A 25,667-nucleotide genomic window follows, 5' to 3' on the forward strand; every position below is an offset into this window, starting at 1 on the left:
ATATCGCCATGATATTAAGTCGGAGGGTGCACAGAAAAGCAGTTTTTCTGCTTTTCTGTGCACCCTTACTGAATAAGGGGTAAAGCTAGCGCGTCAAAAGCACACATCCAAATGCCGGTTTGGATGTGTACTGTATCGGCCTGAAAATTTGTAAGTGCCAAGAAAAAAATAGAGACGGTAGAAAAACCAATTGAAGAGATTCTATTGTTAAGAAAATAAAATTTTTCTCTTGGAATATGTAAAATTACATTCAACAATCATTGTGAACAAAAAGCGGGTAACTAAAGTGTGCATCTACACGCAGACTTTGCTTTGGAAATCCTCAGGTAATCAACTGAATATGTGCACAAATTACCTTATACAAAGTTACACCAACTCCAAGCAGGATATAAACTTGCACGGGGGTAACTTACGCGCACATTTTTATCATCAGACAGTGTGTGTGGAATTTGGAACTGCCTCCTGGAATGCTTCTCCTCGGTGCCTGTACCTTTACGAGGACTGAGTCCTGGTCATTTTTACAGCATTTATGCATGTAAAACTGGGTTTTATGCACCTAAATTGTTTTGAAAATTACCGCCAAAAGGAACGAGGGGGCTCAGAGAGGTAATATGCGCGCAGGATTTCCTGCACGTTGATGGCCCTATTAGTTATTCCCGCGCGATACAGAAAGTAAAATGTGCAGCCAAGCCGCACATTTTACTTTAAGAAATTAGCGCCTACCCACCGGGAAAGTGCCGGCAGAAACTAGTTTTTACTGCTTTCTGTGCACCCTCCGACTTAATATCATGGCGATATTAAGTCGGAGGTCCCGAAGGGTAAAAAAAGTAAAAGAAAAAAAAAATGTTAAAATGGGCCGGCAGCTGTCGGGTCGAAAACTGGACGCTCAATTTTGCTGGCGTCCGGTTTCCGAGCCCGTGGCTGTCAGCGGGCTTGAGAACAGACGCTGGCAAAATTGAGCGTCTGCTGTCAAACCCGCTGACAGCCGCCGCTCCGGGCTAAAAGGTGGCGCTATGGACGCGCTAGTGTCCCTAGCGCCTCCTTTTGCCTGTTTCTACCGCACCACCTAATTTAAATGCCGGTGTGCGCGCCGGGAGAGCAGGCATTCGTCCGCTCTCCCGCGGACTTTACTGAATCGGCCTGTTTATGCTGTAGTTTGGGGAAAAAAAAACCCACACTCCTATTTACTTTTGCAGAAGACACCAGAGTCATCTTTACTGGGCAACGGAAAATGCCAAAATATCACAACTGTCTGCACAGTAACAGTGAGGTCCTTATTTTGAATATAGATAAAGGCAGATAAAGACCTCAATCTATTTCCTTTCCTGTTGCTATATTTATTTTACTTGTCCAACTTATATTCCACTATTTACATATTGCTCAACTCAGATCACAGAAATACATATATATTAAAACAAATAAAACATACGCTTGACCCGACTCACTCACTTTGCCTGGCAGACTGACCATGTCCAGCCTGCTGCTACCTGTGTGAGGTCCCCCTTCAGTCTTGTAACATAGCAAAAATATGAGCTAGAAAAAAAGAACACAACAAACTGAAGCAGAACCCAACGTCATGGGGAGGCAGGTGGGATTCCTGAAGACTAACATCCAGCTGTGCTAGGAGAACACCTGTTACAAGTAAGCAACTGCGCTCTCTCCTAGGACAAGCAGGATGGTAGTCCTCACATGTGGGCGATTACAGAGCTCCAGACTGCCCCCTGATATCAGAGGGTACCCACAGCTGCCAAACAAGGTGCCAACAGGCACAACCCCACTGAGGCGCTGTGAGAAACAGGGACAGTCTATTCTGTGTTCCTCGTGCTTTCTGTGGGAACAGATTGCAGGGGACAGACTGGCCAAAAGCACTGTCCTGGTGACTATCCCTGTCGAGGCAGTAGTGAGCCGCGACTGAGTGGAGAGAACTCCAGGTCACGGCCCTGCATATTTCGGCAATAGGGACCGCATGCAGATGGGCCCCTGACGCCGCCATAGCCCGCACAGAGTGAGCCTTCACCCTGCTGGCCAGGTGGAGGCCTGCCTGCTCGTAGCAGAAGGCAACGCAATCCGCTAGCCAGTTGGATAGGGTCTGCTTCCCCACTGCTGCTCCCAGTCTATTGGTGTCAAAAGACACAAAGCGCTAGGTAGACTGCCTATGACTCGCTGTACAGTCCAAGTAGAAAGCAAGCGCCCGCTTGCAGTCCAGGGAGTGAAGAGCACGTTCCCCCGAGTGAGAATGAGGGCGTGGGAAGAACGTGGGAAGGATGATTGACTGGTTGATGTGGAAAGCAGTCACCACCTTCGGCAGAAATTTTGGATGTGTGCGCAGCACCACACGATCATGGAAGAATTTTGTGTAGGGAGCAAACTTAACCAGGGCCTGGATCTCACTGACACTGCGAGGAAACATAACTTTCCAGGTGAGGAACTTTAGGTCACAGGATTTGAGAGGCATGAACAGATGCTGCATGAGCCTCCCCAGGACAACGTTGAGATACCATGGGGTTGCCGGCAGGCGAAGCGGGGGCTTTAGTTGAACCATACCCAGCATGAAACGCCCGACCAGTGGCTGGACTGAAACAGGTGCCTCATCGACCTCTGGTGGTAGGCACTGAGGTGTACTCTGACCAAGCTGGTCTGGTGGCCAGACTCGGGCAGGTGGCCCGACTTTGAGCAGTAAGATCTCTGAGTGGAAGGTTTCCAGGATTCAGTCAAGACCCTGGAAACACCATCCAAGAACTGTAAGGGATGGAGGATCATGGGCTCAATATCCACATCGTGAAGGCCAAGGCCCGAAGGTTCGGGTGGCGCGGGTGCCTTGGTTCTGTGATAGGAAGTGGGGAACCATCCCCAGCGGAACCAGTGCGCTCATGAACAGGTCCTGGAGCAGAGGAAACCCTTGGCCAAGAGGGTGGCTCCAGGATCATGGTCCCCCCGTCCTCTAGTAGCTCCGTCAGAGTCCTCGAAAGAAGCGGAATAGGGGGGTATGTGTACTTGAGACCTTGTCCCCAGTGAAGGGAGAACACATCACATGCCGTGCGGTCCTTCCATGGGATCTCTTGTGTGGCTGGAAGGACCGGCTGAGGCGGTCTGCCAGCGTGTTCAGGTGGCCTGGCAGGTAGGTGGACCCAATCCCAGATCTGTATCGCTTCCTGGCAGAGGGGGAAGGAGCCTGTGCTGCCCTGCTAGTTGATGTACCACATCACTACCTGGTTGTCCGTTCTGATGAGGACGACCTTGGAGGACAGCCTGTCCTGAAAGACCCATAAGGCACACAGAATCGCCCGCAGCTCCAGGAGGTTTATCTGGCAGCAGACTCTGCAGTAGTCCAAAGGCCCTGGGTATGCAAAGCTATCTGTGTGGGCCTCCCAGCCCTAAGGCGAGGCATCGGTGGTGAGGGTTATCTGGGGTGGCACGGGTGGGAATTGGAGTCCGATTTTCCAGCTTAGACAGGGCCTCCCACCAGGCCAGGGAGAGACTAAGAGGGTCCGCGACCGTCACCAGCACCTCCAGATTCTGGGATGCCTGCCACCACTGGAGCCACAAGGCCCACTGCGGGTCCCTCATGCGGAGGCGGGAAAAGGGGGTCACATGGACAGAGGCCACCATGTGGCCCAGAAGGCGGAGCAGCAAATGGGCCGGCACTCTTTCTGTTGCAAACAAGGGTAGCCAGAGAGGAGAGAGCAACCGCTCGATCACCGGGCAGAAAAGCTTTTGCTTGTGCCATATCCAACCTGGTGCCGATAAAGTCCAGCCGTGGAGACGGATTGAGATAGGACTTGGGGAAGTTGATAACGAATCCCAAGGTCTGTATTGTCTGCACCGTCAAGGCCAGAGTATTCAGGGCCCCGGAGTGTGAAATGCTCCAGATCAGCCAGTGGACCAGGTATGGAAAGATGTGGACCAAGTGACGCCTGAGGTAGGCAGCCACCACTACCCAAGCATTTCGTGAAAAAACTCATGGGGCTGAAGCCAGCCCAAAGGGCAGCACTTTGAACTGAAATGTGCCGTCCCCACCAGGAAGCGGAGGTACTTCCTGTGGTTGGGGACAATTGCAAAATGGGCGTAAGCCTCCTTTAAGTTGAGGGAGCAGAGCCAGTCTCCTCTTTGGAGGAGCAGGATCAGCATGCCCAGAGAGACCATCTTGAATTTTTCTCTTACGAGAGATCGGTTTAATGCCCTGAGATCGAGAATGGGGCCATAAGCTGCCATTCCTTTTCGGAATGAGGAAGTACCTTGAGTAGAAGCTGTGACCCCACTGCTCACAGGGAACCAGTTCTCCCGCGCCTGTTGCTAGGGTCCAGATGCCGAAGGCAGGGACCGGGAGGGGTGCTAGGCTTGGGCCCCAAAGGCATGGAGGGCAGTGGGGGCACCAACAGCATCAATGGACCCTCTAGCATCAAGGGTGGCATTGGCAGTGGTATACTGGGGGGGAGGGGGGGGGGGAGTAAGCGCAGCAGCCCGGGGAACCACAGGCATGGGTGCCCGGTCCCCAAGGCCTCATCCTCCTCGAAGGACCTAGGAATCAGGATCATTCCAGTGGAGGAAGTCAGTGGCCGAGGTGGCATCAGAGGCATCTAGGGCGCCAAGAAGGATGTCCAGGCGCTCCAGCAGGGGCGTGAGCATTGAAGGCAGAGGCTTGGGCACCGGTATGGGGCCATGGTGCCAGCAGCTTGACACTTTGAAGCTCTTTGAGCACTGCCGATTGCACCCTGCAGTCCAACTCCTCCTGAAAGTCTTGTGTGGTAAGGACTGATGGAGGGGGACGAGGCATCCCTGGCCCACGGTGCCCAGCATCATTGCCTGTGGGGAACGCCTCGGGCTACTGAGGGCACCAGAGGATGGGGCCTCCGGTGGCTGGTGCCGCTTCGATGGCAGCTCAGCAGCTGCCAATGCTGCTCCAGAACCGGAACAGTGTTGGGATGGTGACCAGTGTCGATGCTTCCTGGGTTTCCAGTGCTCGGCCCGATCTTTCCCGGGCGCAGAGGATGATGACGACCCCAAGGTTAGGGGAGGGGAGAGACCACCGAGAATCGATTTCCCTCCCCGCGGTCCTTAGGTGTGGAAGATACCGACACCAAAGTGCAGGGTTTTGGAGAGCCAAAAAGCTTCTCCATTTTATCCAGGCGAGCACGACACCCTTTGGAGGTCATTTGATCGCAGAAACACCACCCTCGAGGCCCCAGGCAGAGGATAAGAACATAAAAAAATGTCATACTGGGTCAGACCAAGGGTCCATCAAGCCCAGCATCCTGTTTCCAACAGTGGCCAATCCAGGCCATAAGAACCTGGCAAGTACCCAAAAACTAAGTCTATTCCATGTTACCATTGCTAATGGCAGTGGCTATTCTCTAAGTGAACTTAATAGCAGGTAATGGACTTCTCCTCCAAGAACTTATCCAATCCTTTTTTAAACACAGCTATACTAACTGCACTAACCACATCCTCTGGCAACAAATTCCAGAGTTTAATTGTGCGTTGAGTGAAAAAGAACTCTCTCAGATTAGTTTTAAATGTGCCACATGCTAACTTCATGGAGTGCCCCCTGGTCTTTCTAATATCCGAAAGAGTAAATAACCGATTCACATCTACCCATTCTAGACCTCTCATGATTTTGAACATCTCTATCATATCCCCCCTCAGCAGTCTCTTCTCCAAGCTGAAAAGTCCTAACCTCTTTAGCTTTCCTCATAGGGGAGCTGTTCCATTCCCCTTATTTTGGTAGCCCTTCTCTGTACCTTCTCCATCCTAATTATATCTTTTTTGAGATGCGGCGACCAGAATTGTGCACAGTATTCAAGGTGCGGTCTCACCATGGAACGATACAGAGGCATTATGACATTTTCCGTTTTATTCACCATTCGCTTTCTAATAATTCCCAACATTCTGTTTGCTTTTTTGACTGCCGCAGCACACTGAACTGACGATTTCAATGTGTTATCCACTATGACACCTAGATCTCTTTCCTGGGTTGTAGATCCATGGTGAACATGGTCAGCGGGCACTGGGGGCACCGTTGAAAACCCGATGACACCATCGAAAAAAGAGGCCAGTGCGCAGTCGATCGACAGAGACCCAAAAGCGGGAGTTGGGAATCGACTGCGAATAATGACGGCAAAAACCATGGGTACCTACCAGATTAACCAAATGCGAAGGGGGACCAGACGCAGAAACCCCCCCGCAAGGCTACTGCACTGCGGAAAAGAAATGACTGAAGGGGGACCTTGCGTGGATGCATGCTCAGTCTGCCAGTCAAAGTGCCGGGCTCCATCTGATGATGTCACCCAGATGTGAGGACTACATCCTGCTTGTCATAGTAGAAATCATAAATTTTCCCAATGAAGAAAAGCGAATAGTAGAGTGCCCCAGAGATATGTTCTGGGACCACTGCTTTTTAATATATTTATAAGTAACCTGGAAATAGAGATGGGAGAGGTGATCAGATTTTCCAACAACAAATTAATCAAAGTTGATAAATCACATGAGGATTGTGAGAAATTGCAAGACCTTGCAAAACTGAGAGTCTGGGCATGCAAATGGAAAATGAAATTTAAAGTGGACTTAGGGAAGAATAACTCAAATGATAGCTAAACATTGCAAGGTTCCACATTAGGAGGCACTATTCTGGAAAAGGAACTAGGTATCATTGTTGATAATATGAAGAAATCTTTTGCACAGTGTGCAGCAGCAACCAAAAAAGCAAACAGAATGCTAGGAATTATTAGGAAGAGAATAAAACAGAATATCATAATGCCTCCATATTGTGACCTCATCTTGAGGTACTGTGTGCAGTTCTGGTCACCACATGTCAAAAATGATATAGCAGAATTAGAAGAGGTACAGAGAAGGGCAACCAAAATGATAAAGAATATGGAAAGAATCCCCCTATGAAGAAAGGCTAAGGAGGTTAGGACTCTAAAGCTTGGAAAAGACAGCTGACAGGAGATATGATAGAGATCTATAAATAACGAGTGGAGTGAAACGAGTAAACAATCAGTTGTTTACTCTTTCAAAAAGTACAAGACTAAGGGACACACAATGAAGTTACTAGGTGATACACTTAAAACTAATAAGAGAAAATATTTTTTTTTACTCAATGCATAATTAAGCTCTGGAATTCATTGTCGGAAGATATGGTGAAAGCTATTAAGTGTTGCTGCTTTTAAAAAAGGTTTGGACAAGCCCCTGCAGGAAAATTCCATAAACTATTAAGGAAGAACTGCAGAAATCCACTTCTTAACCCTGGGGATAAGCATGGAATCTATCTACCCCCTGTGATCTTGCCAGGTACTTGAACCTGGATTGGCCACTGTTGGAAACAGGATACTGGGCTTGATGGACCTTTGGTCTGACCCAGTATGGAAAATTTTATGTTATTATGATTTAGAAATCATTGTGATATTTGAAGATCTAAGTTTTGGTGGCTTCTAGACATTTCAATTTAAAAACTGACACCTGAACAGTAAAAAAAAAAAAAAAAAAAAAAGAAGAGTGAATTCAGGTCTGAATACTTTTCCTGTAATTCATGCATGGCTCCGTGAGTATAGACATATCAGATTATAATCTGATCAAGAGAATCAGGGTAGCTGGGAAAACATTATGGCAGCCAATAAGGACTGCAAAGTCCATCTAATCTGCCCAATCTGTTTTGGTTTTCAAATGCCATAGATTCTAGTTGAGCTCTGGCTTTCTAGTCACTTCTTCACAATTTAAGGATCCTCTGTACTTATCCCATGCTTTCTGGGGGCCATGAATCTTCCTATTTGTTACAGACCAACCCCCTACAATGCTAGAGGCTGCATCCAAAAAACATAACACCTCACTGGCAAAGAAATACAAATTAACAAAAAAAGCTAACAAGGAAAATAAGCAGCATCACATTCATAAATGGGATCCTTTACAAAAACAAAGGAATTTAAGATACTCCTGTAAAGGGATTCTTTCAAATATAAAACTATAGAGGGGAAAGCAGTCAAATACATTAAGCCAAAAAAAAAAAAAAGCCACAGTAAGTTCTCTTTGTATTTTACATGACATCAGAAGGAAATGCAGGTGTAAGAGAAGAGATTTTACACAACTGAAACAGTTGATTTATGTCATTATCTCATCTACAACAAGAATAAAATATAATACTGAATAAAATCCTTCAATTTACTGGTAACCTATGAATACCAACTTGAAAAATTAAAACATGTATTTTCTGTACAAAACTATGCTATCACAATAACAAAAACATTTTACGTTTGATGACTTGCTGGTCGTCTTGTGACATTGCACACTCTGTATTTTCTCTTCATTTGTCCACAGTGTGTTATCTCCACTTTTAGACCTAAAGAAAGAAAAGGTAAACATGAATTAAAAGAAAAATATGCAATATGAATATTATTTTTTGCAAAATTGCCATAATTGATGAAGAAAAAAAACCAAAACAAAAACCAACATTGTGGGTCATGATCTTTTTTTTACAAGACCAATATTAGAAATCTGAGATATCTGAAAAGGGGACAAATGAGTCCCTGAAAGTTTATGTACAACAACATTCAGGTATAGAAGTTTCTTTTGCTGGTCCGGTAAAAGATTAAAGTCGCCAAAGGATCCATTTTTCTCAGCAGCAAGCCTACATAAGAAAAGGCTTATGCATTTCTTCTCTTTGAACGTTGCTTAGTATAGGAGGAAATATTTTTTTTTTGTTTTCAGTGGAGAAATGACTTACCTGATAATTTCGCTTTCCTTAGACAGATGGACTCGTGACTAATGGGTATTGTGCTCTCCTGATAGCAGATGGGAGACCGAGACAGATTTCAAAGCTGACGTCAGCCTACATATACCCATGCAGCATGCTTAGCTCTTCAGTGTTCTCTTCGAAAAGCCAGTGTGGATATATGTTGATTCATACTTGATTAACCTTGAACTGGTTCAACTGATGAGTGTGTGTGTGTGTGTGTGTATATATATATATATATATATATATATATATATATATATATATATATACATACATACATACACACACACACACTCAAAACTGACATAGTATGGCTCTTGTACCCAGTTACTCCCCTCCATGCCCCTCCATGGCTCTTGTACCCAGTTACTCCCCTCCATGCCCTCATCACCCCTCACTTCTCCCAACTACTCAATCATCCCTTCACATGCTCATATCCCTGTCCAACATTCCTGACACCCCTACCCCCCACATCTTCCCTGTGTTCTCTCTCTCCCCTGTTCAACTTTCTCCCCTTCACTACCCAGAATACCTCTGACACCTCTTTCCTACCCCTTCCTGCTCAGCATCCCCCACCCCTCATTCCAGTTTAAGGTTAATATATATATATATATATAAAATTTTGGAACTGGAGACTGCCAGTGCACTCACACAAACGCCAACACCTGGGCAACTGTGGGTGTCTTGAACTAGAGGTAGTCTGTGACTTACCCGTACTTGCTCAGTCTCGAGATTTGATATCAGAGGTTCTTGATTTCAGGAGCAGCCGTGGGCAGGATGCTGAGTCCATCTGTCTACACTAAGGAAAATGAAATTATCAAGTAAGTAATTTCTCCATTTCCTAGCATGTAGCCAGATGGACTCAGGACCAATAGGATGTACAAAAGCTACTCCCCTATAGGGTGGAAGGCTGCCCGATGCCCACTTAGTGCTGCCCTTGCGAAAGCTGTATCCTCCCTGGCCTGAACATCCAGGCGGTAGAACCTGGAGAAGGTGTGTAGGGAGGACCATGTCGCCGCCCAACGGATCTCGGCTGGCGAAAGCAGCTTGGTTTCAGCCCAGAAGACTGCCTGGGCCCTTGTAGAATGCACCTTGACCTGTAGAGGTAATGGTTTTCCTGCCTCGACATAGGCTGCATTAATTACTTCTTTTATCCAGTGGGCTATGGTCGCCCACGATACCGCTTCCCCTTTTCTTCCCGCTGTGAAGAATGAACAGGTGATCAGTTTTGTGCAAGGGTTCTGATCTTTTCAGGTAGACTAGGATTCTGCCGACATTCAGGTGGCGAAGTAAGCATGAGTCTTCCGAATCCTTGTGCTCATCTGGGGATGGTAAGGATATAGTTTGGTTCATATGGAACTGGGAAACCACTTTCGGTAGGCAGGATGGTACCGTTCGCAGCTGTATGGTGCCCGGGGTGAACCTGAGGAATGGTTCCCGGCAGGATAGTGCTTGAAGTTCGGAGATGAGCCAAGCTGAGCATACTGCGATCAAAAAAGCTGTCTAAGGTCAAGAGACGTAGAGACAGGCTGCTTGTTGGTCTGAAGGACTCCCCTGCTAGGAAGTCTAATACTAGATTGAGGTTCCATAGCGGCACTGGCCATTTTAGTGGTGGTCAGAGTTGTTTAACTCCTTTCAGGAAGCAAGACATCAGGATGAGTTGATAGTCTGATACCGTCCACTTCGGACCTGAAACAGGCCAGTGCTGTGACTTGGACCTGGAAGGAGTTGAGAGACAACCCCTTTTTCATGCCGTCCTGTAGAAATTCTAGGATCGTGGGAATTTTGGCTGTCCTCGGGAGGAGACCGCGGTCTTCACACAGGCTTCGAATACTCTCCAGATCCATATGTAAGACAGAGATATGGAGAACTTGCATGCCCGGAGCAGAGTGTAAATCACGGCTTTTGAGTAGCCACGCTTCTTTGGGTTAGTCCTCTCAAGGGCCATACCGTAAGAGAGAATCGAGCCAGGTCTTTGTGGAAGATCGTTCCCTGTATGGCAGTAGACTCAGAGGATTTCCCGCCAGTAGTCTTTGCATGTCTGCGCACCATGGTCTTCTTGGCCAATCTGGGGTGACTAGTAGAACTAGTCCCCTGTGGTGCTCTATCTTGTGGATGACCCTGCCCAGTAGTGGACAGGGTGGGAAGGCATACAGGAGGCCTTCCTCTGACCAGTTCTGGACGAAAGCATCAATTCCCTGAGATTGTGGTTCTCGTCTGTGGCTGAAGAATCTGGGGACTTGGGCATTGCGACGATCCGCTAGTAGGTCCATGGCTGGAGGACCCCATCGATTTACTATCAGCTGGAAGGCTGGGTCTGCCAGCAACCATTCTCCCGGGTCTAGGCTCTCTCTGCTGAGGTAGTCCGCTGAGATGTTGTCTTTTCCCGTGATGTGGGAGGCCGAAATCCCTTGCAGGTTTCTTTCGCCCACTCCATGAGGGGGTCTATTTCCAAAAACACCTGCTGGCTCTTGGTTCCTCCCTGGTGGTTGATATAGGCAACGGTTGTTGCGTTGTCCGACTTGACTCTGACAGATTCACCTCGGAGTCTGTGGCTGAATCGTAGGCAGGCTAGTCTGACCACTCGAGCTTCCAGGCGGTTTGTGTTCCATCCCGCCTCTTCCTTGTTTTATTGTCCCTGGGCTGTCAGTCCCTGACAGTGGGCTCCCCACCCTCGCATGCTCACATCCATGGTGAGCAAGATCCAATTCATCGGGGATAGGTTTACGCCTCTGCCTAGGTGTTCTTCCTGTAACCACCATTGAAGCTGATCCTGAACCTCTGTCGGTAGCTGGAGGCAAACTGAGTAGTTCTGGGACGCTGGGTTCCATCGTGACAGTAGGGAATATTGTAGTGGTCGCATATGGGCCCTTGCCCACGGAACAACTTCCAGAGTTGATGTCATGAGGCCGAGGACTTGAAGGTAGTCTCATACATTGGGGCAAACTGAGGTCAACAGTTTTTGTAATTGATCCATCAGCTTCCTTCTCCTTGGAGATAGAACAAAGTCTATTTGGTATCAAACCGGACTCCCAGGTATTCTAGTGACTGGGAGGGCTGTAGACAGCTCTTGGCTGTGTTCACAATCCACCCGAGTTCTTGTAGTATGTTCCTGACTCTGGTGGTCGCGTGGCGACTCTCCTCCAGAGACTTTGCCCTGATCAGCCAATCATCCAAATAAGGATGTACCAGAACTCCTTCTTTCCTCAGTGCTGCCGCCACTACCACCATAATTTTGGTGAAGGTTTTGGGAGCGGTGGCTAGTCTGAAGGGTAATGCTTGGAATTGATAATGCTGGCCCAATATCACAAAGCACAAGAAGCACTGGTGGTCCTGATGGACCGGGATGTGAAGGTAGGCTTCGGATAGGTCCAGGGAGGTTAGGAATTCTCCTGGTTGTACATAAGAACATGCTATACTGGGTCAGACCAAGGGTCCATCAAGCCCAGCATCCTGTTTCCAAAAGTGGCCAATCCAGGCCATAAGAACCTGGCAAGTACCCAAAAACTAAGTCTATTCCATGTAACCATACCTAATGGCAGTGGCTATTCTCTAAGTGAACTTAATAGCAGGTAATGGACTTCTCCTCCAAGAACTTATCCAATCCTTTTTTAAAAACACAGCTATACTAACTGCACTAACCACATCCTTTGGCAACAAATTCCAGAGTTTAATTGTGTGTTGAGTAAAAAAGAACTTTCTCCGATTAGTTTTAAATGTGCCCCATGCTAACTTCATGGAGTGCCCCCTAGTCCTTCTATTATCCGAAAGAGTAAATAACCGATTCACATCTACCCGTTCTAGACCTCTCATGATTTTAAACACCTCTATCATATCCCCCCTCAGCCGTCTCTTCTCCAAGCTGAAAAGTCCTAACCTCTTTAGTCTTTCTTCATAGGGGAGCTGTTCCATTCCCCTTATCATTTTGATAGGCCTTCTCCATCGCAATTATATCTTTTTTTAGATTCGGCGACCAGAATTGTACACAGTATTCAAGGTGCGGTCTCACCATGGAGCGATACAGAGGCATTATGACATTTTCCATTTTATTCACCATTCCCTTTCTAATAATTCCCAACACTGTGTTTGCTTTTTTGACTGCCGCAGCACACTGAACCTACAATTTCAATGTGTTATCCACTATGACACCTAGATCTCTTTCTTGGGTTGTAGCACCTAATATGGAACCCAACATTGTGTAATTATAGCATGGGTTATTTTTCCCTATATGCATCACCTTGCACTTATCCACATTAAATTTCATCTGCCATTTGGATGCCCAATTTTCCAGTCTCACAAGGTCTTCCTGCAATTTATTTGGTGAAGATAGGTCTGTCTATGTTCTGTGTATATGTGATTGAGATGAGGTTCTTTACTAAAGGTTTGTATCAGCCTTGTTATATTTTCTCAATATTATATTGCACTGATGGAGAACTACAATCTTTTCATGGGTAGGGCTATTGATGTTTCATTTCTTGGAGTTAGTGCTGCTGAGGTATGCTAGGTTTGATAGACAGGTACAAAGTGGGGTTTGTTTGTGTTATTTTATAATGCACCTAGTAATAGAAGGAGTTTGTGATGCTGTTATTAAGATGACACCAGAATCAGAATATCTTTCTTGAATGGTGAGCTGTACAGTGAAATGTCTTAGTTCTGCTCTGCACCCATGGAGAAGTTTAGGTCTCCGTCAGGTCTGCAGTGTAATACAGGCACAATAGATGTACGCGAGTACGGGTCCCCGCCTATGTCCGCCCCTATTAGATTACACAGCATTAATTGGAATTCGTGTTAGAGACTGCGAGCGGACGTGGAGGTGATTAGTTCTCCACCAGGTCCGCAGTATATTAGAAGCACTATGGGTGAATCAAAGCGCTGGTCTCTTCCAGGTCCGACAACAGCGATAGCAGGCCCCGATTTAATGTTATAATAAAATACTAGGGAAACTTTAGAATAAGGACAAATAAGTGATATCAGAGCAAGAAGTATAATGTTTGGATGGGAATATAAGAACGGGGCAATGGGGAACAGTGCAGAAAGGATAGATAATCAAACAATTGAACACACTGGAGGCAGCCTCGGTCTGGGGAAGATAAGGAGGTGTGTACCCGCGGTAGGTTTAAAAACAGGCAGAATAGACAGACGCCAGAGACGATAACGGAAGGCGTTGCTCACTTTATTCACGGGGCATTAAAAAAGTAAGCAGCAAATACTTGAGGAGGTAGTAGAATATATTTATATTGAAAGTTGGTTGTCAAAACAATGCGTTTTAATTGAATTTTATATGTTTAAGGTGATATTGACACTGTGAACCCAGTTTGGACACAGTAAGAACATAAGAAAATGCCATACTGGGTCAGACCCAGGGTCCATCAAGCCCAGCATCCTGCTTCCAACAATGGCCAATCCAGGCCACAAGAACCTGGCAAGTACCCAAAAACTAAGTCTATTCCATATTACCATTGCTAATGGCAGTGGCTATTCTCTAGGTCAGAGCTTTCCAAAGTGTGTGTTGCGACACTTTAGTGTGTCGCGCAAACCCGGTGCATGTGACACACCGGCAAGTGGGAGCCAATGTGGCCACCGGTGGACCTCATCCCACTAGCAGCTGAACAGTGAAGTTTTGCTGGGCTGGGCTGTGTGCCGGAGACACACAGCAGGAAGATCAGCAGGGCAGTAGTGGAGCTTACGTCACCACGGCCCGAAGAAAAAGGTCACGCAGGTGTACCTCCTCCTTCCTGCCCACGTGGCCCCGAAAGAAAAATGTTGCCGGAGCCGCACAGGCAGGAAGGAGGAGGAGCATCAGCCGCGTGCAGAAGAGGAGCAGCGGGCTGAGAAGAGGAGGAGGGCTGGTAGCAGGGTCCCCACCGCGGATCGGCCTGCGAAGAACAGGGACGCCGCTGCCGCAGATCGGCCCGCGAAGAACAGGGCCGCTGCAGAGCCCATCCTGCAGCGACACGTGAAGAGGAGCCCAGAGGTTAGAGAGAGGCTGAGGGCCCGTAGAGTGCGTGTATGAGATGAGTTGAGAGATTGTGTGCGGGAGTGAGGACCTGAATGTTTGCAGAGACAGCATGTGAGAGCCTGTGTGTGTGTGTGTGTGTGAGAGACAGCATGTGCCAGTGAGAGCACATGCTGTCTCTCACATGCTGTCTTGAGCAAGACAGCATGTGGGAGTAAGAGAGAGCCTGGGTGTGTGAGAGTCAAACAGCATGTGCAAGAGAGAGACTGTGTATGAATGATTGTATGACAGAGAGCATGTAAGAGTGAGAGCCTGTGTGTGTGTGTGTGAGAGAGAGAGAAAAAGCATGTGAGAATGAGAACCTGACTGTATGTTTGAGGGAAGAAGATAGATGGAGAGAAAAGAAATAGAAAAAACAGACAATATGAAAGGAATTGGCAAAAAAATAAGAAAGGGGAGGTGGAACAAAAAAGCCTGTGACCAACCGATTAGAAAACTAAGATCAGACAGCAAAGGTAAAAAAAATAAGTAAATTACCAAAGATTACATGTGCCAATCGGTAAAAAGTAATGTGCAAGAGTAGCACTTTCTCTGTGCGGATCTCACAATGTACGAGATCAACATGGAGGAAGTGGAAACCCACGGGGCCTGCACAGAGGAGGCAGCAGAATGGGCTTCAGTGCCAATAGCAGCAATCAGCGCCTCCCAAATAGCCATGCGGCAGCAGAGGAATGAGAGAGGCTCCGAGGTTGCTGGCAAAAGAAAGAGAGGGGGTCTGCCTTTAGTGTGCATGTGTATGAATGGGAGTCAGCCTGGGGGTGTATGTGTGTGAATGCAAGGGTGCCTGCCTGAGGGTGTGTCTGTGTATGAGAATGTATGGGTGTCTTCCTGGGGTTTGTATGTGTGAGAATAGGTGCCTGCCTGTGTGTGGTGTGTGTGTGTGTGAGAATGAATTGGTGCCTGCCTGGGGGTCTGTGTGTGTGAGAATTAATTGGCGCCTGCCTGAGGGTCTGTGTGTGTGAGAATGAATGTGTGCATGCCTGGGGGATGGTGAGGGAGTGGTGTGAAAATGAATGGGAGCCTGCCTGGGGATCAGTTTCAGTGTGTGAGAATGACTGGGAGCTTGCCTGGGTGTGTGTGTTTGTGTGAGAAGGATTGTGAACTTGCCTGGGTGTGTGTGTTTGTGTGTATGTGAGGGAGCCAGAGAGAGTGAGAGCATGAGTGTGTAATTAAATAATTATTGTCTTTTAGTGAATTTTATATTTATGAGAAATTGTAATTTTTTTCCTTTCTCTCCCCTTTTCGAAAGCCCCGGGACTTACGCGCGCCGGCGGCCTATGCAAAATAGGCACGCGAGGGCCCTGCGCGCGTAAATCCAGAAGGATTTACACGCGCGGCCCTTTAAAATCCGCCCCTTTGTGTTAGTTCACAATGTGCCTGGCAGTGGAAGGTGTTTGTGCTGCTGTTACTGTGAAGTGACACCAGCATTTGAAAATATCTTTTAGTATGATGAGCTGTAAGGGAAACATCCAAGCTCCATTGTTTGGGGGAATTTCAGTGGATGCACAGAGTTACAGAACTGGAAGTGCAGGATTTATATTGACATTCTGTCCCTTCTTATATATTCCAGACTTCACTCTCATAGCCACATAGAATTAGTTGAATGAGGCTATCAAATAATTTTATAGTGTGAAACTGGCCAGCTTTTTTAAATTACGCAGAAGACCCTTTGGACTTTCTTATTAACACCAAATATTCAAAATCTGTGTTCATCCCATGAAGCTCATATATCTCATTAAAGAGGTAAATTGAATAACACAATAACTTTGTTTTATTATTGTTATTCATAAATTAGAACAACAACATTAATCTTGGAATATTATATATTTTTAATATAAATGAGAGGTTTTCACAAGATAGGTTGTGTCGTGAAACATTTTATTTATATATTTAAGGAAACATACATAAATTGTCAAAATACATTTCGTTCGTTTAACCTTTAACCTCTGGTTTGCTAGTAGACTGAATTACTGTGTCCCGAAATTATGTTTGTCTTAAAGGTGTGTCACCAACATGAAAAGTTTGGAAAGCTCTGCTCTAGGTGAACTTAATAGCAGGTAATGGACTTCTCCTCCAAGAACTTATCCAATCCTTAGATTATTCTCCCGCAGTCCCTGAAGCAGGCACATGGTCCCGAAACATGGCCAATGTCGGGCGGGCAGATCCGAACCCATAAGAAGTGACAAGGGCGGCGGCCTTGATAAGTATATAATAATAAGAACGAACAAGTGGGTCGGATAAGTAGCCGGGGGAGAAGGGATTTTATAAGCAAAGAATAAAAGGAAAATAGAAAAAAAGAAATATAAATAATAAAGAATAATAGACGGGGCAAACAAAAAGGATAACTGAAAATTGGTTATCCTTGCATAAAGCCACCGTACAAAAAACCACCGAGCAAGGTTTTCCCTTGAATTAGTAGATGAAATAATATAAGCAGTGGATGGACATCTCTCTATTGGATTGGATTTGATTACCGTAGCTGTTCCCCTGAAGCAGGACTTCGGTCTGAAACATGGCCATGTCGGGACTTTCGGGACCTTTTTTCCGTAGATAAGTATCATAAATTTAAATCAACTATCTGGAATTGTGACTGAGTGATCTGTTTTGGCCTTAACCTTTCCGCTTGCTGGGAGAGTTCTATTTTCAGCAGTATTTTTGAGACTGTTTTTATGAAATATCGAAAATATAAAAAGATGAATGAAAGACATATGTGATTATAATTAAAAGTAAAGTGACCCCTTATCGCAAACAAGTCTGATTGTAAATGCTCACTCGTGATTGAAGGGTCCAACAGATTTTTGTCGGTGGTAGGGTGCGTTAGAATAAATACCAGTATACTTTTTGGGTTTATATTTTGTTCATGAGTTCAGTGTATCATGCATGTGAACATCATCCCTCAGGTGTGTCCTGATAGAAAAAAAGGTAGAGAACCACTGCACTAAGGGAAGGATTAGCCCAAATTATAGCTACACAATGCAAGGATCCAGGCGTCATCGTTGATAATACATTGAAATCTGTTGCTCGGTGTGCAACTGCAGCCAAGAAAGCAACTACTAGAATTCCTAGAATGCTAGGACTTATTAGGAAAGGAATGGAAAATAAAACAGAATATCTATGCCTCTGTATCGTTCCATAGTGCAAACTCATTTTGAGAAATTCTGTTCACTACATCTAAAAAAAAATATAGCATAATTAGAACATACAGAGCAGGATAAACAAAATGATAAAGGGGGTGGAACAAGTCCCCTATGAGAAAAGGCTAAATAGGTTAGGATCCTTTAGCTTGGAGAAGAGACAGCTGAGGGGAGATATGATAGATAAAATTGTGAGTGGAGTGCAACAAGTTAATATGAATCGGTTTAGTTTTTCAAAATGTACAAAGACTAGGGGACACACAATGAAGATACTAAGTTGTGTAATTAAAATAATAAAATAAAATATTTTTTTACTCAATGCATAATTAAGCTCTGTAATTCATTGCCAGAGGATGCAGTGAAAGCTGTTAGTGTAGCTGCATTTAAAAAAAAAAAAAAAAAGTTTGGACAAGTATCTGGAAGAAAAGTCCATAAAGGTAGAGTCAAGAAGGTGAAGTTGCAGAAATCTATTGCTTAGCCCTGGGATAAGCAGCATGGAATCTAACTACCCCTTGGGATCCTGCCAGGTACTTCTGACCTGGATTAGCCATTGTTGGAAACAGGATAGTGGGCTTGATGGACCTTTGGTCTCACCCAGTATGGGAAATCTTATGTTCTTATCCCTGGCTACTGCTTACCTAAGCAGCAGGACCATACTCAAAATGAATCTCCGCAGACATCAGTCTAGACATTTGTGGCTTTTATAATCATTTACTCTTAAAATGTACCTTTTATTTCTTTGGTAAACTTAACCCTTTGGGAATCTGTCAGAGGTTTCTGTTGCTCTTCAATACTCTTGAAATCCAGAACTTCACACATGAATTCAATCACTGGTTGTGCTTTATAAAATGCCGTTGCAGACACTGAAATGAAAAATAAGAAAAACAGGATTGATGCTAACTGGGCCAGGGCTCAGGCTCAAAGTTTATGCAGGTGGATGATGTTTTATGGTACACATAAAAATTCACTCTTTCACCACATGTGTTCAATTTGCCCTAACACAAACTAGCATGTCAAAATGAATTATGAGCTATATATAAATAACCACTGTTGTACTAGTTGTTGAATAAATTTACACTCATGTTCAAATTTATTCTTAGTGAATGATTGACTGAAAAGAATTTCTTACTGCTTTACATCTGTACATGTTATTCTTCATTCAATTTGATAAGATGATTATTTTGTCAATGTATCTGTCACCATGTTAAATGAAGTAATGGAGTTATGACCTTATCCCTTCTCCAATAGAAGAATTAGAGATCTGATCAAAGACATCCAAAACAGTTGGAAAGAAGGGAGTTAGTGTTGCTCACTGGAGATTTTAATCTGCCTGATGAGGACTGGAGTATCCCTTCTGCAGAATCTACCAGAAGTAGAGAGATAGTGGATGTCCTTCAATGGGCTCTACGCAAACAAATGGTAATGGAACCCATGAGGGAGGATATGATACTTGACCTAATGCTCACTAATGGAGATAATGTCTCTAATGTCCAGTTAGGTGCCCACCCAAGCACCAGTGACCATTGATGGTATGGTCTGGTATCGCGAAAGGATACAGAGAAATCATACCAAGTCCTGAGTTTTGAATTTCACAAATACAGACTTTATCAAAATGGAGATGTATCTGGAAGAAGAACTGGAAGTCTGGGAGAAAATGGGATGAGGCAGAACAGTGTGCCAAAGGAGGTATTACAAAGGCAACAAATCTATTTGTTAGAAAAGTAACCAAAAGTAAGAGGAAAAAGAAAACGATTTGGTTCTCAAAGTAGGTGACTGACAAAATAAAGGCACAAAGAACAGCGTTCAGGAAATATAAAGGATCCTAAAAAGAGGAACACAGGAGAATATCTGGTGAAACTGAGGGAAATAAAAAAAGAAAATCAGGAAAGTGAAAGATCAAGTGGAAGAAAGGCTTGCCAAAGAAGTAAAGCAAGGTGACAAAATATTTTTCAGATATATCAGAGATAGAAGGAAGGCCCAAAATAGTATAGTGAAATTGAAGGGCGTTGAGAGCAATGTGTGGAGAGAGATGAAGAAATGGCAGAAATATCAAATACTTCACTTCAATGTTCACTAAAGATGGCTCTGGAGAAGGACAGTTGGTTGGTTGACAAGACTAGAGATGGGGATAGAATAGACAAAACTGTTTACAGAAGAGAATGTATGGGCTGAGCTAAGTAAAATGAAAGTAAACAAGGCTATGGGCTGGATGAGGTACATAACAGGATACTGAGGGAGCTGAGAGATGTTCTGGTGGGTCCACTGAAAGACCTGTTCAATAGATCCCTGGAAATTAATGGAGACTCTGCTGAAGGAAAGGATAGTGAACTAGCCACAATCAAGTGGCTTGCAGGATCTGAGGCAGCATGGATTCACCAGGGGATGGTCCTGTCAAACCAAACATTGATTTTTTTTTGGATCGGGTGACTAGAGAATTGGATCAAAGAAGAGCAATCAATGCGATCTACTTTGATTTCAGAAAAATTTTGATAGAGTCCCACACAGGAGGCTTGTGAATAAAATGGGAAGCTTGGGAGTGAGCGCCAGGTTTTTAGGATAGCCATAATGAATATGCATGAGATAGATTTGGATACAATGGAGGCAGTGCATGAAAATTTCTCTCATGCATATTGATTGTAGATATCCTGAAAACCTGGCCGGTTGTGGGACTTGAGGACTGGAGTTCGCTATCACTGTTCTAGGGCGTGGTAATCAGAAAGAGGTATATATGATGGGGAATGAAACACTGATGTGCACAGACCAAGAAAGAGATCTTGGAGTATTAGTATCTGACGATCTGAAGACAGTGAAGTAATGTGACAAGACGATAATTAAAGCCAGAAGAATACTGGGTTGCATAGAGAGGAATAACCAGCAGGAGAAAGGTGATAATACCCTTGTACAGGTCCCTAGTGAGGCCTCAACTGGAAACCGTATCTCAAAAAGAGTAGAGATAGAATGGAGGCAGTCCAGAGAAAGGTGACCAAAATGGTGTGGGACCTGTATTGGAAGACATATGAGGAGAGGCTGAAGGATCTAAATATGTATCCCCTGAAAGACAGGAGATGCAGGGGAGATATGATTATAGACCTTCAGATACCTGAAAGGTTTTAATGATAAACTTCAAACCTTTTATGTCACAAAATGAAACTCCAGGGGGATGATTCAGAACCAACATCAGGAAATATTTCTTCACGGAGGAGGTGGTGGATGTCTGGAATGCACTTCCGGAGGTGGTGGTGAAGAAGAAAATAATCAATGAATTCAAAGGGGCATGGAATAAACACTGTGATCCCTAAAGGCTAGAGGACAGAAATGAAGAACAGAATGCTTGGGGGTAATCTGAACAGAGCAGCAGTTACTACCCTTAACAGAAGGCATGGGGATTACTACCCTCAATCAATAGCCTTGATACTTTTGTTGCAAGTGCAACATTGCTCCCGCCTTGCTGGCAGGAAAGCGGGGAGGAGGAGAACTGGATACAGACAACCACCAATATGGGCTCCAACGTTTGCAGTGTGGGGTACTGACATAAGGGGAAAAGCACAGGACAGCTTCGACAGCCAAGTCCCAAAGCAAAGAACATCAAGCAGCATTGTCTGAATTATCAAGAAGGCTCCCCACCCAGTAAAAATGTTGCTAGCAGTAATTTATGGGTTTGACAGTTGCTTGGTTTTGATTGACTGTAAATATTGCTACCCTATAATAAGGCTTAGGGGTATTGAAGAAACATGGGAATAAACTGCAAGAGGCAGCAGATACTACTACCATAAGCAGCTTGGCGGGCAGACTGAATGAGCCATCTGGTCCTTTTCTGCCATCATTACTATGTTACTTTGAAAATAAGTAGTAAAGCTCAGAGAAACTGCATGCAATGCTTTATTGGACCCAATACATTTGTGATTAACTTTCTGTCTCTCCATCAGGTTTCTTAGTTCACCATATATTAACATCTCCCCTGAAACCCCTCTAGTCACACCCCCCTGCAACCCACTCACCCATACTGTACCCCCCCACCCCATACCCCCCCCTTCACCCACCATACACCTTATCGCACCCTAGATACCATACAACCTGTACAACCTACGTTTTTAAAAGTTAAAATTAGTTATTTCTATTACCTGCCATAACTGCTGTAAATAAGCTATTATATACATATGTTCAAATGTTAAAAAAGTTCTCTCATAACATGCCATAATTACTGTAAATAAGCTACCATATATATCCTCTATATAATCCATATATCCTTCATTAACCGCTGTAATTTTGCGACAATGTTTAACCCTCGTTAATTAGCCTCTCATGTAAATAATGCTACGTTCCTTATACCTTCTCAGCTGCTATTTTTTTCCTCCTTTACCTTCTCCCCCCTCTCTCCCCCCCCCCTTTTTTTCGCTCCTGCTCCATCTCCCACTCCCTGTTTTTTGTAATTTCCTCCTTTCTCGTTTATTGTAAACCGGCGTGATGTGCTCGCACGAACACCGGTATATTAAGAGCTAATAAATAAATAAGGACAAACAACTGTCAAAAATTAGTCAGAAATGCAACATGCTATTTCAGTAGAAAAGCATATCACTTGCAACATGTTTGCTAACCTTTATTTCTACTTATCACTCAAAAAAAAAAATAAATCATCTGTCTTGTTCTAACACCTGGGCTCTTGGCCCAGTGGGAACCTGCTCTAGTACTACTCATTGCCAAGCTGATGGCAAAGGGAAGAAAGACTGGGGTGCCAATTTAAAGCGCAGACAGCACACAGTTAACCTTTTTACATAACCCTGCTTTAGATTTCTAAAACTCAGATTCTTTAATTGCTTTTAAATAAATCAATGCATTTTCTATTCTAATATAATTAAACCAATCTGATCCTTAAGAGAACATTTTAATCTGAAGAGGGTGCTTCTAGTGCTGTACAAACGTCTCCTTTCCAAGGGAGACCTTATTACCATGAGCACAATCTGCTGAGATAGAAACTTCTATTTTTGAAGTATGCCCCTCAGAATATTCTTACAATCATGTAACAAAGGATTTCACTTTAAGAATTGCAAAAGGCCATCAAAAAAATTTATCTACAACAGTTATACAGAGCATCTTAAAACAAAAAAGAAAATTCAAAATTGAGTTCCATATATGTAAATGAAAAATAAAAACAGGGTTGATGCTAACTCGTCCAGGGCTCAGAATAGAGAAAAGCATCATTTTGATTATTTGCAAAAAATAAACTAAATAGAAATAACAGAATATTTATAAAAACATACCTGGGACTCCAAGCTTAGATGACAATTCAGCAAAAATCATATTGCAAGCACAAAGATTATCAGTTTACTCATAAACATTGTCAAGTTAAGTGTAAAACATTGATAAGACAGGCGAAGAGAGAATTTGAAATGAAGTTGGCCATAGAGGCAAAAACTCATAATAAAAACTTTTTAAAATATATCCAAAGCAAGAAACCTGTGAGGGAGTCAGTTGGACCATTAGATGACCGAGGGGTTAAAGGGGCTCTTAGGGAAGATAAGGCCATTGCAGAAAGACTAAATGAATTCTTTGCTTCCATGTTTTCTAATGAGGTAAACATGGTATGCATTCTAGGATACTGAAGGAACTAAAAAATGAAATTTCTGTTCTATTAGTTAAAATTTATAACCTATCATTAAAATCATCCATTGTACCTGAAGACTGGAGGGTGGCCAATGTAACCCCAATATTTAAAAAGGGCTCCAGGAGCAATCTGGGTAACTACAGACCAATGAGCCTGACTTCAGTCCCGGGAAAAATAGTGGAAACTATTCTCAAGATCAAAATCGTAGAGCATATAGAAAGACATGATTTAATGGAACATAGTCAACATGGATTTACCCAAGAGAAGTCTTGCCTAACAAATCTGCTTCATTTTTTTTGAAGGGGTTAATAAACATGTGGATAAAGGTGAACCGGTAGATGTAGTGTATTTGGATTTTCAGAAGGTGTTTGACAAAGTCCCTCATGAGAGGCTTCTATGAAAACTAAAAAGTCATGGGATAGGAGGCGATGTCCTTTCGTGGATTACAAACTGGCTAAAAGACAGGAAACAGAGAGCAGGATTAAATGGTCAATTTTCTCAGTGGAAAAGGGTAAACAGTGGAGTGCCTCAGGGATCTGTACTTGGACTGGTGCTTTTCAATATATATATATAAATGATCTGGAAAGGAATACGACGAGTGAGGTAATCAAATTTGCAGATACAAAATTATTCAGAGTAGTTAAATCACTAGCGGATTGTGATAAATTGCAAGAAGACCTTCTGAGACTGGAAAATTGGGCATCCAAATGGCAGATAAGTGCAAGGTGATGCATATAGGGAAAAATAACCCATGCTATAGTTACACAATGCTAGATTCCATATTAGGAGCTACCACCCAAGAAAGATCTAGGCGCCATAGTGGATAACACATTGAAATCGTCGGTTCAGTGTGCTGCGGCAGTCAAAAAAGCAATGTTGGGAATTATTAGGAAAGGAACGGTGAATAAAATGGAAAATGTCATAATGCCTCTATCACTTCATGCTGAGACCGCACCTTGAGTACTATGTACAATTCTGGTCGCTACATCTCAAAAAAAGATATAGTTGCGATGGAGAAGGTACAGAGAAGGGCAACCAAAATGATAAAGGGGTTGGAACAGCTCCCCTATGAAGAAAGGATAAAAAGGTTAGGGCTGTTCAGCATGGAGAAGAGACTGCTGAGGGGGGATATTATAGAGGTCTTTAAAATAATGAAAGGTCTAGAATGGGTAATCTATTTACTCTTTTGGATAATAGAAGTACTAGGGGTACTCCATGAAGTTAGCAAGTAGCACATTTAAAATTAATCAGAGAAAATTCTTTTTCACTCAATGCACAATTAAACTGCCACACCTGATCAAGTCTGAAGGCACACTAGCTGGAAACACTGTAGTACACTACTAAGATGTCATTATCTCAAGCAACTAATCCACAATCTAATCATTTGATATCAGTGTACAGGATCCTTCAAAATAAACAATTTAAATATGATAATTTCCATCTATTTTATAAATATCAAATCCCAATTCTCTAAAACATGAACAGCTGCACTGGGAAAATAGTATTAAAACGTATCATACTTCAATTATTGTTTCACCTAAGAACTAACAAGACAAATAAATGGAAGAATCAACAGTAGCCAAATCACAAAGATTCCAAATGATTTTATTATACTCACCTAACACTAAAATAATCAGATTTTGGTTGTATTGTTCTGCAAAACCATTACATATTAAAATTCAATAATATAACCTTGAAAAACAATATCTATATCTATAAATTCGATTCATTTGAGATCCAACAATTATTATAGTAAATTGAATATGTTATGAACGCTGCCCGCGGGTCCCCCCGTGAGCAGGCTCACTGACTCACCACGTTATCTTCACTGACGCGGCAGGACGCCGCCGTCGGCCTGCCCTCGCGGCCCGGAGGCCGCCCGTGCTTCCTCTGTCTTCCGCGGCCAGAGCCGCGGCCTTCTTCGGGGCTGGGAGTGCCCCCGACGTCATCTGCCTCTTCGCGGCGCCCAGGCCGCAGCCCCGGGTTGGAGTAGCGGCTAGAGCCGCCCCCGGGGCCTCCTGCAGTGGCTGGAGCAGCTGCCGACGTTGGACCTGCGTCCCAGGCCAGCCATGCCTCTTCTGACGTCTTCCGCGATGATGACGGTACAGGCCGCTGTCCGCGGTCCTGCACAGCTTCCTGCACTCTCCCTAGGCGCGCGGCTGCGTCTTCCTGCTTCATTTAAAGGGCCAG

General features: G+C 44.3%; 1 protein-coding gene across 3 annotated transcripts in view; it reads right to left on the reverse strand.

Moving 5' to 3' along the window:
• AGO2 (argonaute RISC catalytic component 2) overlaps positions 1–25,667 on the reverse strand; it is a 225,163-nt gene that overhangs the window by 113,350 nt on the left and 86,146 nt on the right. For all 3 annotated transcript variants that reach the window (XM_029592084.1, XM_029592085.1, XM_029592086.1), the window contains 2 exons: positions 18,604–18,738; positions 8,242–8,329 (listed from right to left, as the gene is read on the reverse strand). In XM_029592084.1, the coding sequence (XP_029447944.1) occupies positions 8,242–8,329; positions 18,604–18,738 (223 nt within the window). The remainder of the gene's footprint in view (positions 1–8,241; positions 8,330–18,603; positions 18,739–25,667) is intronic.

This window comes from Rhinatrema bivittatum, chromosome 2 (genome assembly GCF_901001135.1).
Source record: "Rhinatrema bivittatum chromosome 2, aRhiBiv1.1, whole genome shotgun sequence".
NCBI classification, from domain to species: Eukaryota; Metazoa; Chordata; class Amphibia; order Gymnophiona; family Rhinatrematidae; genus Rhinatrema; species Rhinatrema bivittatum.